The sequence below is a fragment of the Octodon degus genome, unplaced genomic scaffold, assembly GCF_000260255.1.
Source record: "Octodon degus isolate 3935 unplaced genomic scaffold, OctDeg1.0 scaffold00027, whole genome shotgun sequence".
NCBI classification, from domain to species: Eukaryota; Metazoa; Chordata; class Mammalia; order Rodentia; family Octodontidae; genus Octodon; species Octodon degus.
In genome coordinates this window covers 5,106,705-5,119,758 of record NW_004524603.1, presented here as the reverse complement: position 1 = coordinate 5,119,758, position 13,054 = coordinate 5,106,705, and the positions used below count along the sequence as shown (strand labels likewise).

Here is a 13,054-nt window from a genome sequence, read left to right as displayed (position 1 = left end):
TCTTCTTCTTCTTCTTCTTTTCTCCCTCCTCTTCCTCCTCCTCCTTCTCCTTCTCCTCCTCTTCTTTTTTAATGTATTTAGTACAGGGTCTACAGGGACTTACTACACAGCTCAGACTCATAATGTTTGTTTTCAGCCTCCCAAGCCCTGGGATTACAGGCAAGCACCACCACGCCCAGTCTCAGTCTCAGTACTCAGTATGGGCAAGCCCCGGGGCAGGGCATGCTGAGGATTGAAAGCATCTTTTCTTAAAAGGAGTTAACTCATCCACTGTCAGCAGTCGGTGAGGAGCAGCGGTCAGGGACTTCCTATTTTTTCCCTTCTGGTGCTGGCTTGGACCCCCAGAACTGTACTTTTTTGGGTCCCCTCTTCTCACCTTTCCTTGCCTCTACCTGGCTTCTGCACAGGTCTATCCCGAGGCCGGACGCCAGGAGGAGGGGAGACCAGGATCCTGTCCCTCTGCCCAGTGGGCATCGCTGCCCAGCACTGACTCTCCTCTCCAGTGCCACCACCCACTGCCACCACTGGGCAGCCTGGTCAGGGGGTCTCTAGCGACACCAATCCCTCTCACTGCCTGAGTCTTGGGTAGGTCACCTGCATCCTCTTTGGAGTCTCTGTTGTTCTGCTGTCTCTGTAACCAGTGCCTTGCTAAATGCCGGGGAGGACAGAAATGGTCCTGAGTTCATTAAAGCGCAAGCTAAAGGGCAGATCCAGGTAGTAGGAAACAGAGAGACCTTTGGAGATGGGAGGAGCCAGAGGTGGGGGAGGAGCAAGGGGACAGAAGAAAATCCAGACCCTTTATGCACATGAACGACACCCTGCCAGGCATGCGCTCCTTAGTACTGAGAACCTTCACCGATAAACATAAAGATTAAAAGAAGATGCAGCTGTTCATGCTCCAGAAGGTGGGTGACTTCCTCCGTTTCCGCTTCCAGGGCGCCGCCGAGCCCTGGACTCCACAGGACGCTGTGCGACCTCCGCTGGGGCGGCCCCAGGCTACCTGTACAGCGCATTCCCAGCCCTGGCCCCAGGTGTCCCTGCCTGCACACCCCTCTCTCATGCCCGCAGGGCCGCATTTGTCTGGCCCCTCAGTCTTCCTGTTCACCTGGCTCTGGGCTCCTGCAGACCAAGTCGCAAGCGCTGGAAGGCGGAACAATCCCTCCAGCCCAGCCCTCGCCATTAAAAGGGATGCTTTGCCAAGCCTGCCTTGAATCAAACCCTGATGGAAGGAGCAAGAAGAGGAGTCACGCTGTGCTTTCTGCCGGCTGGCACACCTGCACCCAGTCTTCTACTGCCTGTTGTGGGTTTAACAGTGTCCCCTGAGACACACTGGCATTGTATCCTGAAGCCCCTTGCAGGTGACCTTATTTCCACATAAGGTCACTGCTGATGGCATAAGTGAAAATGAGGTGATTAGGGCGGCGACCAGCAGATGCAGGAGAGAAGCTGCCACAGACCAGGGCCCTGGAGCTTCCCGAAGCTGGGAGAGGCCGGTGCGCCCTAGACCACCCCGAGCGGTACATGGCTGCTGTTCTAAAGCTCCCTGTGTGTGATGCAGTCGCTTCTCCACAGCACAGCGCCCCATCTGTGGCTCCACCAACTGCAGCCCAGAATCAGTGGGGGAAAGTGTGTTCTTGTCTCTGGCCCCTAAGCAACGTGGACAATCCACACAGCATGGACACTGTGTGCAGTACTCTGAGAATGCTGCTGCTGGTGCGAAGGGTTTGGGAAGGTGTCGGTAGGTACCACCTTGGCCAAGGGCATTGGGCACCAAGGATTATGGGATCCTCAGGGGCCTCGGCCAGCCCCAATGGCTGTGCAGGGACACAGAATGAACACGTGCCATCACAGAAGCCCCCAAGCGTGACCACAGAATGCAAGGGTTCCCCCCCTCATGTGGCCAGCACTAGTGATATGATCCTTATGCCCTTGCTGGGCATGGGAATGCGCTAGTGCCTGCAAGGCCACCTGGGTCAAGGTGGGATCACCAAGCTTGGGAGCCCTTGTATCGATAGGGAGAGCATACAGGGGTGTGGCAAAGCCAACTTCCTCCATCAGCGTGGCCTGGTGCTTCCCAGCCAATCCTGTCATGCTGCTCCATTCGGAAAGGCTGTCCTCAGTCAGGCATGCTGGTACATACTTGGGGGAGGCCAAAGCAGGAGGATTGCTGTGAGTGAAAGGCCAGCTTGGGCTACATAGTGAGCTCAAGTCCAGCATGAACTACCTGCAAGATCCCATCCCAAACAAAACAAAACAAGGCTGTCCTTTCTAAGAATATGTCCCAAGTCATACAATGTTGAATTTTATTTTATTTATTTATTTATTTATTTATTTATTTATTTTTTCTGGTATTAGGAATCAAACTCAGGGCCTTGCACTTGGATTTTTTTTTGAAACAGTCTCTTTATATAGTTTTGGCTGGTCTTAAACTCACTGTGCTGCCCAGGCTTGCCTCAAACTCACGGTGATCCTCCTACCTCAGCCTCCTGAGTTCTGGGATGACAGGCGTACACCACCACACCTGGCTTGGATTTTTAAATCTTAAAATTCTGTTCCTCTTGCTTTGCCTGTGACATTTTACTTTTACTAATCAAGGTAAATCCAAATAATCCTTTCAAAATCTGATTTTTAAGAACACGGATGGGGGAGCCCAGCATGGTGGTAAGTGCCTGTAATCCCAGAAATCTGGCAGGCTGAGGTAGGAGGATCGGGAGCTCAGGTCCAGCCTGGGCAATTTAGCAACTAAGTGAGACCCTGTCTCAAAATAAAAAAAGGCAGGGACGCAGCTCAGTACATAGGTCCTGGGTTCAAACACGGTAATGAAAAGATAAACAAAAAGAAGCAGGAGCAGAAAACTTTTCAAGATGGGGATGGGGCTGAGGCTGAGGGGTTGCCGTGGCTGTCATCTTCCCCTTCCCTGCGCCCTTGACATTTTCCCTTGACCTGTGACTTATGACAAAATGAACCACAAAAGCCAGCCGCACAGCCTGGGTGTGGGACCTCACGCAGTGACCCGTCCCCGGTTGCCCCACTGGGCCTCACACTCACAGTTCTGGGTGTGGCCTGGTGCGTTGGGGAGGCCAGTGGTGGCTTGGCTGGGCTCTGGGAGGCCGGGCAGAAGCGCTGGCCGGTGTCTGGCGGCGAGGATGCATAGATGCGGTTCTCCAGGCGCTCCGGCTCCTGCTTGTAGGACTCGAGCGGAAACGTGTGCTGCTTGGTCACATGGGTAGGCGTGGACGGGGAAGAGGAGACGTTGGAGGCTGTGGGAAAATGGAGTCAGTTAGAGGTGCAGCTGGGTGGAGGCGGATGTAAGAGGCTCCTCCTCTCCTAGGAGGCCAAACCCTCCAGTGGCAACAGTCACATTCATTCATTCATTCATTCACTCATTCATTCAAGACAGGGTTACAGTTGAGGCGGGCCTTCAACTCAGTATATGTAGCTTAAGCTGGCCCCAAATTTAAAGTGAACCTCCTGCCTCAACCTCCCTAGTGTGCAAGTACAGCCATGCACCCCCCCCATTAACTTCTTTCCTTTTTCATTATTTAGAAAATATTTTATGTGGGGCCAGCGGGATAGCTCAGTAGGCTAAAGTGCCTGCTTAGATAAGCTTAGGCAAGTGCAGGCATGCGGTTTGATCCCTGGCACCACAAGCTGCTCCAGTCCCATCCCCGGGGAGGGCTGAGCTGGCCACAGAGTCTGGGCGTGGTGACGCACACCTGTAATGACAGCGCTGGGGAGACTGAAAACAGGAGGAGCACCATGAGTCCCAGCTGCGTAGTGAGACCCTGTAACAACCAAATACATTACAAATAAATAAAATATTTTATGAGTTTCTGCACCCAAACTCACTAGAGAAGACCTGACATATTTAAGACAGTGTGTTTGCCCCTATGTAAATGGGAAAAAACTGAGTTTAACATTTCTAGACCTGTAATACAGCTGTTAACTTATGCACAACGCCAACTCAATATGGTAATCGGATAACGGATAAGTTTTTCCAAAGCGACAACACAGTGAAAGTTGTCAGGAAAGTAAACGTTCTGTATGTACGTGCAGGTATATTTGCGTACGGTCACTGGCAGCAGTGTGCCATCCATCAACTGCAGCAGCAGCGTTTCCAGGCGTGTGGACATCTCGGTACAATGGCAGTGACATGCACGCAGCCCATCAGGAAGGAAGGAAAGCCCGGCCTTCAGCTCCTTAGCGTCGGGCTGAGGAGACAGCGCAGCAGCACAAGCGCCCGCCTGCCAGGTGCAGGGTCCCCAGAGTCCCTTAGCATCCACTATACCGTTCATATTTTATTTTAGCCTTTGGCATGTGGAAAGCCAGTTTTTCTGCTACCATTATTCTGTTCAGTGGGAAGGAAAAACTGGGAAGAGGAAAAGGACAAAAGAAAGAAAGGGAAAAAGATACACCTTTGTATCTATCCAGGATAGCTTGGATAATTGTACGGCTGATTTCTGCTCATCTATTGAAAGGAGCAGTTATTGCTTAAATTTTCTTTTCTTTTTTTTTTCTTCTAATTTTGTATATTTAGATCTTGTAGTCTAAACAACTAATTTGAAGATAATATTATATAATACATCAACCATTGTCAAATTCCTATTATTTTGTTTAGTGAAATTTTGTAGTTTCTAATGTTTTTTTCCCTTGATTTTTTTTTTTTTTTTTGGTACTGGGAGGAATCGAACTCAGGACCTTGCACTTTCCAGACAGGAGTGTTTTTTTCATTACCATTTTGTATTCTCTTAAAAAAAATTCTTTAGTACCAAGGAATTTTATAAACCTACTTCTACTCTCCTAGATTTGTGGTGCCAGAATTTCCTTTGAACCCCATTTGGGCCCTGGGGATCCCCTTGAGGGGATGCTCACAAGGTCCCTGTTGGTCCCCTCTCCTGCCACTCGGCCAGTCCCCTTGCTACCCTCCGCCCTCACCAGGCACGCTCCAAAGGCTGCCCAGGCCTAGCCATGCTGACTGAGGTTTCACACAGGAACCTTTGCAGTGTCCAACAAAGTCCTGAGTCCAAGTTGTGGGCAGATGTCACACGACAAAAAGAATCAGGTGGGTCAAGCTCTGAGCACCTAGGTATGTGCCAGGGGTAGACACGCTGACAACCCTGTCCCTGACATCTGTGACTGGGACCTCATTCAGAAATAAGATTTTGAAAGGGGCCGGAGGTTTGACCATCAGGCCTGCCGTGCTGGCCCCTCGCCCAGGGTGTACTGAGAAGGCAATTGAGACTGGGCGTGGTGGTGTGCGCCTGTAATCCCAGCTCTTGGGAGGCTGTAAACAGGCGCATCACTAGGAGTCCGATCTATTAGTGAGACCCTGAATACCCTGTAGACCCTTCTCTAAAATTAAAAGAAAAGAAAGAAAGAAAGAAAAAAAAAAGAAATAAGATTTTGAAGGGCCATCCAGATAGCTCAGCAGACTAAAGTGCCTGTTTAGGCAGGCGCAGGGACCAGGGTTCGATCCACTGTGTGCCATGCTGGCCCCGCCCCCAGGGTGCACTGAGACAGAGACTGAGACTTGGTGTGGTGGCACATGCCTGTAATCCCGAAGCTGTTACGGAGGATAGGAAAAGAACCTCCCTGGAACTAAAAATATGGCCCCTCTACGCGGTTCCCCAAAACGTCTCCAGGAGGGGTTCAGTTCTGCAGCTCTAGTGGCCGCTGCGTGCAGAGTGCTGTCACATACTCCAGCTCAGTGGGTACCCTGATGCCCGCTTGCAGATGGGCAGACTGTTGACAGCAGGAAGGAGGCTTAGAAGGCCCTGGGTGCCTGGAAGGGCAGGAGAGTGGCAAAGAGGGACAGAGGCAAGCTTGGACCCGGTGCTTGGGCGTCTTTGGCAGGCAGGAAAGGCTTCCTCCGTGCCAGCTGGGGGGCCAGAGCCACAGATCAGCAAGCAGGAGGCTTTCACTCCTGCTGGGGATGGGCGAGGCCTGGGGCAGGTGAGGGTGACATTCCTAAACTCACCCCCATTTTGAGTGTTGACGTTAAAGTTCCTAAACGTAGGGGCAGGGCTTGGGAGCTGGCTCGTGGCCGCATAAGTGCCTGCCTGGCAAGTTCAAGGTCTAGAGTTCAATCTCTGGTACTGCACGCCACGCTGGGCGTGCCACACCAGCACTGGAGCCGGGCGTGGCGGCGTGTGCCTGTAATCCCAGCACTGGAGAGGCTGAGACAGGAAGATCACTGAGTCTGAGCTGCATAGGGAGACCTGTATCAGAAAAAAAGTAGGGCCAAATGGTGGCCCTGCTGCCCCGGCCCCCACTCTTCCTCCTTCCTTGTGGGGAAACTGTCTTCCTCCCACTTGTTGCCACAGCCACATGTCTGCTGGCCTGCCTGGCCGAGGGCCACACTGAGCAGGTGTGGCAGGAGGAGCAGGCAAGGATAAGTGGGACAAGTCTCATCCTTCTGCCTGGAGGGAGAAAATGGACAAGAATAAAACCCACAGCCAAACCCACAGCCACACCCACAGCTTCACTCAACCATGGAAGCACCCAGTGCATGTGGACATAAGAAAGAGGAGCGCGGAGAAGTGTGGCAGGTCTGTGGCCAGGTGGGCCACAGCCGAGGGCCCACGGAAGGCCAAGAACCCTCTCTGCCCTGGAAAGTGATCCTGTGTGCTCCTGAGGCGGGCGGCTTCCTGAAGGCCTAGACAGGACGGGCTGGTGGCAGCAGCAGCCTTGGAGGAGGCCGTAGGACGCAGAGGTCCCCCCATGACGTCTCCTGAGATCCCTCCCTCCGTGTGGGGCTGCTGCCAGCCTGAGGGCGAACAATGGCTCTGATCCTCCAGGGCCACAGCCAAACCCAGCGAATAGCCCCAGTGAGTGTCAGGAGCTGCCCCTGGCAGCCACACAGACCCCACACCAGTGGCGCCAGACACCGGGGAGCCAGGAGCTGGTGACTCCACAGCCTGGCTGCGCATGCTGGTGGGAGCTGTGCCTGGAAGAGTGGGGAGAAAAGAGGGCAGGGGTGCCACTGGCCAGAAGCAAGCATCAGCCTACAGGACAGCCACGCAGGGCGGAAGTGACCCTAAACATTGGAGCCCCACGCTCAGGCGGGGCTTGCCCACCTGCCAGCTGCAAGCCTCAGAGCGGAGTCACCCCTCACCTTGGCAAGAGTACACCTGGCGACTGGGTGGCCCTGCATGCTGCAGTCCCTCTTCAGAGGGAAAAAAGAGCTGGAGCCACTGGGCCTTCGAGTGCACAGGGCTGCAATGACAAGGAGGATAGACCTCCGGGACGCATGGGGAAGAGTGGGTTGGCAGTTGATGCGGCTTAGGGTTGTTCATATGGGTGTTTACAACCACTCACCACAGAGAATCAGAGCAGTGCGCGAGGCTGGAATGAGGGGGGGTGTGGCAGCAGGACCAGCCCCTTGCATCTGCCAGCTCAGGACATTTCTCCAGGGCTACAGTCTCCGATGACTGCGATGGCTTTGTCATCATAGAATCCCAAGGGTGGGATACAGAACCCACAAAGTAGCCCCAAGTAATCAAGACATAGGCTCCTCCCCCCATGGGCTGGGTGGGTCCTGGGGACCGGAGCCTTTAAGGTCCTGAGGGTGGTTTGGGAGCCAGCGATTTCTCCCAACTCCCTCATTTTATGGGTAAGGAGCATCTTCAGTGATTGCTCATTCCTGAGTTCCTCAGGACTCAGCTCTCGCTGTGGCTCCCTTCTTCTCTCAGGACAGACAGAGCCTGCCTTCCTCTTCCTGACCTCCAAACTCCCCACAGATGGAGCCTTCCTGCAGCCAAGGGCAGCCACATGCAGAGAATCCCGGACTCCCACTTCCTCCCTGGGCCTGAGGTGCCACAGATGTCCTGTGCTCCCCTGTGGCTTCCCAGCGGCCTTGAGATTGTTATGGCTTAGATCTAGACGTCCGTCTAAGGCCTCAGGCCACTACAGGCAGGCCAGATCTCATGGGGCTTGCAGCTGACTCGCTGGCAGGCACAGGGGCCTGCTTGAAAAGGCCGTCTGTCTCTCTTCCAGGCTCCTCCCTCGACCTTCCCTGCTTCCTGTCTGCGTGAGCCAAGCAGCTCTTCCTCCACCAGGCCCCTCTGCCTTGCTGTCCTCCCTTGGAATTGGCTGGATGTGGACTGAACCCACAACGAACCGTGAGCCAAAGTAAACCCTTTTTCCTTTAACGTGCGGGTGTCACGTATTTTGTCCTGATGAGGAGGGTGAGTCAGGCTGGGACTCTGCTCAGAATGCTGCAATGCCACCCATTTCCCGGGGGCCAAGCATCCTCCCTGCCCCCCCCCCCGCCCCGGGGCCCGCTCTCGGGGGCAGAGTCCCCAGGCTGTTGTCGCGGAGGTGGCACAGACGTCTGCATACCTAGTGGCACTGGGCCCTCCTGAGCCTACGGCCAGCTCATGTATTAATTCAGAGTGAGGTTTTGGCTGCAGCTTTGGTTCTAGGCCCTACGGAGTTTTACAGCCTTGTCATTGAAACTATTCCAACTACACTGGAAAACATCTGAGTTATTTTAGAGTCAAAAGATTATGGGAACCCTTGTGGTAAACACGTCTTTCTGTTAAAAAATGAAACAAAACACATTTCTGTCATGACATTTTCTCCCATCTAAGTGCAACCCTGCTTAGCCCATCTTCCGAGATCAGGCCAGCTTGGGGCGGCGAGGGCAGAGACTTTCTAGGACCCTTTTTGAGGTTCTCAGTCTCCTAAAAGGAAGTTGGAAAAAAAAAAAAAAGTTCTATGGGGCTTTGTTCATTTGTTTGTTTTTGTGGTATCGGGGATTGAACTCAGGACCTTGTGCTTGCCAGGTAAGTGCTTTTTTTTGTTTGTTTGTTTTGTTTTTTAATAGAGTTTATTTATTTATTTTTTTGTGGCCAGCTCAGCCCACCTGGGGGCGGGGCTGGCTGGCATGTGGTGCTGGGGAATCGAACCGCAGTCCCTGTGCTTTAGCTAAGCTTGTTCTAAGTAGGTGCTTTAGACCACTGAGCCATCTCACCAGCCCCAAGAACTGAGCTAAGGGGCAGGCCCCCTAGGTAAGTGCTTATTGTACTGAGCTATCTCCCTGGCCCTCTGTGGGGCTTTGAGTACCCAGAAGCATTCTGCAGCTCGGCAGTAGACGGTTGGCTCTGGCTCTGAGGTGTCAACATTTTCTGCCTTTCAGGCTCTGGCCCTGAGAGAGGGCCGTGGTGGGGTGTGGAGGGAAGGGAGGGCACTTGGCCCTGGGGAAATGGGCGGTATTGCAGGCTCTCTGCCTGAGTCATTCTCCTCATCAGTGCAAAATACGTGACGCCTGCACGTTAAAGGAAGAAGGGTTTACTTTGGCTCACGGTTCGTAGAGGGTTCAGCAAAACAAAATAGAGGGAAATTGAGGTTTGGAGGAGGAAATGGGAATCCTGCAGGGCTGACTGCAGCGCTGTCCCAGCCCATGGTCCTGGCCTCTTGGTCCTGCTTCTGGAAAAACTGTACCCTCTCAGAGCTCAGCTGGAGGTCAGAGCTCCACTCGCAGCGCCAGCATACCCCAGATTCTCATTGAGCAAGAGGAAACAGCCGAGTATTGGGAAGCTGAAGCCAAAGGGAGGGGAGGAGAGAAACTACCCATCAGTAGCTTTGGAAGCCAGTCAGGAACAGGGTATTTATAGTAGGAAATGGTTCTGAGAAATAATTTGCTAAAAAGGGAGGGGAAATGTTAGCACCCCAGTCTCCTCTGTTTATGGGTTCTGGCGGGATCACAGACATCACAGGTATCATGTAGTCGATCAGTTCTGTTGAACATGATAGAACCCAGATACGCCCACCAAGAGGATCATGGGTGGTGAGACTCAGCAACGATCCCTTGGGACAATCATCTCATCACCTCCTTTTACGGAGGAGGAAAGGAGTCAGCTGTGGACCCACACCAGGCCCAGAAGCAGGGTGGTGGCAGGGCCCCCCTTGATGCCCTCTCCTGTGCCCTCTCCCAGGGGCCCTCAGATACTGACTTTATAACCATTGTTAACCTACATCTCACCAGGAGAGAGAACCACAAAGACGGATTTCTGCATTCAGGAATGGAGAGCGGCTATGGGAACGTGCTCTGGACTAAGCTGCAAGCCTGTTCAAAGAAAGAGCTTGAGGCCAGGGGAATTTTTAAAGGCATAGTAGGCAGTGAGTTGCTTTGAGTCAATTGTCCTGGTTACAGGGATCAACACAGGGTGCCATCAGCTCAATTACTGGATAGGCAGTGGCTGGGCAGATGTCCTTGGGAACGGGGCTGTGTGAGGGTGCAGTGGCCTTTGCTATGGCAGGCTGGGGAGATATCTCGGCTGGCTAAGCACCTGCCTGGCAAACACAAGGACCTAGGTTTGAATCCCAGTACTGCATGCTGTGCAGGCCCTAGAATCCTGGACACAGTGTGCCTGCCATTGAAATCAGGCGTGATGGCGCGTATCTATAATCTCAGCGCTGGGGAGGCTGAGATAGGAGGATCACTATGAGTCTGAGCTGTGTAGCGAGACCCTGTACCAAAGAAATAAATAAAATTAAAAGCTGTGGCTCTGGAAGAGTCTTTTGTGACACTCCTTGCTGTCATGCACCTAGGAATGCCGTGCATATCTCCTGGCTCTTTTTCGCTGTTAGGGCTTGACATAATCAACTCATGTTTTCTCCTCCCCTCCATAACGGGTCTTTCCCTGGCCCACTGCGGCTGGGCCGATCGGTACAGACCAAGACTAGATTCCCTCGCAGGTTGAGAAAAGTCACTGAACTTTGATTTCTCCAAGACACTCATTTATAAAGCTTCAGTTCAAGCAAATCGCCCAGGAAAGTCACCTGCCTGGCACATAGGGTGTCTGTGAGATGTCAACCAGTAAATTTGTCCTGCCTCCAGCTCCACTTGGGATCCCTGGTTGTTTAACCACATTATAAAAATACCGGCTCCCAAGAACCTAAGAAAGGCCGGGCATGGTGGAACAAGCCTGTAATTCCAGCTCTCAGGAGGCTGAGGCAGGCAGATGGTTGTGAGTTTGAGAACTGCCCTGGCTGCAAAGTGAGCTCAAGGTCAGCCTGAATAGTGGGAGCCTGTTTCAAAGAAAAAAAAAAGGGAAAAAGAAGCTGAGAAAGAAGTGGTTCTTAAATTTTCAGGTCCTGGGGCCTCCTGACCATCTGACGAAACCCACAAGTGAACCACCGTACACAAATTTCTTGCTCATTCTATTTCTGAAATGACATCAGGACAACCCCATGCCCAAAGCAGGGCTTTCAGAGTCTTAGTCCTGAGGGGTCTCAGCAGCCTGCAGTTCCCCTTCCAGTGGGGCAGCTGGAGTCCCACCGTGCCAGCTGCTAGCAGGAGCTGTACCAATGCTGCCTACTGTCTGAGTCCTCAAACTCAGAAATCTCCAAGGGACTCTCCCAGGAGAAGGTGGGAAATAGTGTAACTAATCTACATGATGCCTAACTCACTCGCCACACTGTCATTTCCAGAGCTTGCTCTTTTTTTAAGATTTATTTATTTTTTTATTTGGTACAGAGTCTTACTACGCAGCTTGGACTCATAGTGATCCTCCTGTCTCAGCCTCCCCAGAGCTGGGATTACATGCATGCACCACCATGTCTGGTTTCACTGGCAGGCGCAGCACAGCATGTGGTACTGGGAATCAAACCTGGGTCCTTGTTCTTGCCAGGCAGGCGCTTAGACCACCTAGCTATCTCTGTGGCTCTCCAGAGCTCGCTCTTTGGGGTCTGAAGTTGTGCCCTGAGTTTTTTCTATGGTTTCTGCCACTGAGCTTTTCGGCTGTGCCCAGGACCATGTCCTCACCTACACACGGTGGAGCACCTACCTGAGAGTGCATCCCTGCCAGCACTGCCCTGATGGCCCCCTTCAGGCCCCTCCCTGCGGTGGGCATCTCACCCTGGGCTCTCCATCGGGTCACCCCAGCCCCTGGTTCTGGCCCAGGGCAGGTGAGAGGCTGAGGGTGAGCCCCCGTCCTCCCCAGCTATGTCCTGGCCACTGCTTGGGCGCAGCTCCCTGGAGAGACCAAGCACTGTGTTGTGCAGCATGATGCGAGTACTGCGGTTAGCAGTGGAGGAGGAAGAGGAAGGGGCTAAGGCCAGGAGCCAGGAGGCTGTTTCTGTCCTCTGGCCCTCCTCTCCCCGGGTAGAGCAGGTGGTGGCCGGCAGCCAGACAGGACATGCCTGCTCAGGATGCTGGCTGCAGCCGGCTGCCGTGGGCCTGTGACCAGCGTGCTCCAGGGGCTCTGTTGATTCAACACATCATCTGACACCAATCCGCCGGCCTCTGGTGCAAGGTGCCAGTGAGCTGGGCTGGGCAGGCTGGGAAAGGGTCCAGCCACCACCTCTGCCCTGGCGCTTAAGTCTATGGCTCTGCTGTGAGGTCTCCTCATCACACCAGGAAGAAGGGGCTTGGGAGTGCCACTGTCACCTGCCTGCAGTGACGGGTGGCTACAGCCTCTGTGAGGAAGAAGGGAAAGGAAAGCTGCAGGGAGACACCCCCTGTCTCCTCCTGAAAACGACAAAAACAAGCAGGGGAGCTAGGGCCACAGAAGAAGTAGACAGGGTCCTACTGGAATGTCTTCTGGTGTAATTTTATTTACTTTTATTTTTGTGTTTTGGTACTGGGATTTGAACTCAGGACCTTGAGCTTGCCAGGCAGGGACTGTATTATGAGCTCTGTCCCCGGCCCTGTGGTGTTTTTCATAGCAATGTAACAATTCAATCCAAGGGAATCTTGGCTTCCTATGGCATGCCATCCTAATCCTGATCCCAAGGGAAGCTGGCCCAATACAGCCACTGTCCACAGTACAGAATAGGGGACAGTGATGGAGGGGACAGGGTAGGTCCTCCAGGTCTCCATAAGTCCAGGAAGGACTTGTGCCTTTGCACCAGCTCCTCCCTGGGGCCATCTCCCTGATCTTGGCTGTACCTCCCGCACAGCATGCGTGGCATCTGGCACACTGTCCCTGCACAGGAGGTACCCTCAGCATGTACATGGGACACCTTTGCTAACAAAGTCACCAGTAGACACAGCCCTCAAGACATCGCCCATCTTATAAAAATTTAAAACTTCAAATGACACTGTTAA

At 53.2% G+C, this 13,054-nt stretch overlaps 2 protein-coding genes across 2 annotated transcripts in view; both read right to left on the bottom strand.

Moving 5' to 3' along the window:
* The window catches only part of Prkag2 (protein kinase AMP-activated non-catalytic subunit gamma 2), a 101,261-nt gene extending 98,013 nt beyond the window's left edge, over nucleotides 1–3,248 (bottom strand). Inside the window, exon 1 of the mRNA XM_023712774.1 lies at nucleotides 3,049–3,248. The gene's annotated coding sequence lies outside the window, so the exon portion shown is untranslated. The remainder of the gene's footprint in view (nucleotides 1–3,048) is intronic.
* LOC111816138 (5'-AMP-activated protein kinase subunit gamma-2-like) overlaps nucleotides 3,199–13,054 on the bottom strand; it is a 148,827-nt gene continuing 138,971 nt past the window's right edge. The window contains exon 4 of the mRNA XM_023712777.1: nucleotides 3,199–3,260. Within this exon, the coding sequence (XP_023568545.1) occupies nucleotides 3,219–3,260 (42 nt within the window). The 3' untranslated portion in view covers nucleotides 3,199–3,218. The remainder of the gene's footprint in view (nucleotides 3,261–13,054) is intronic.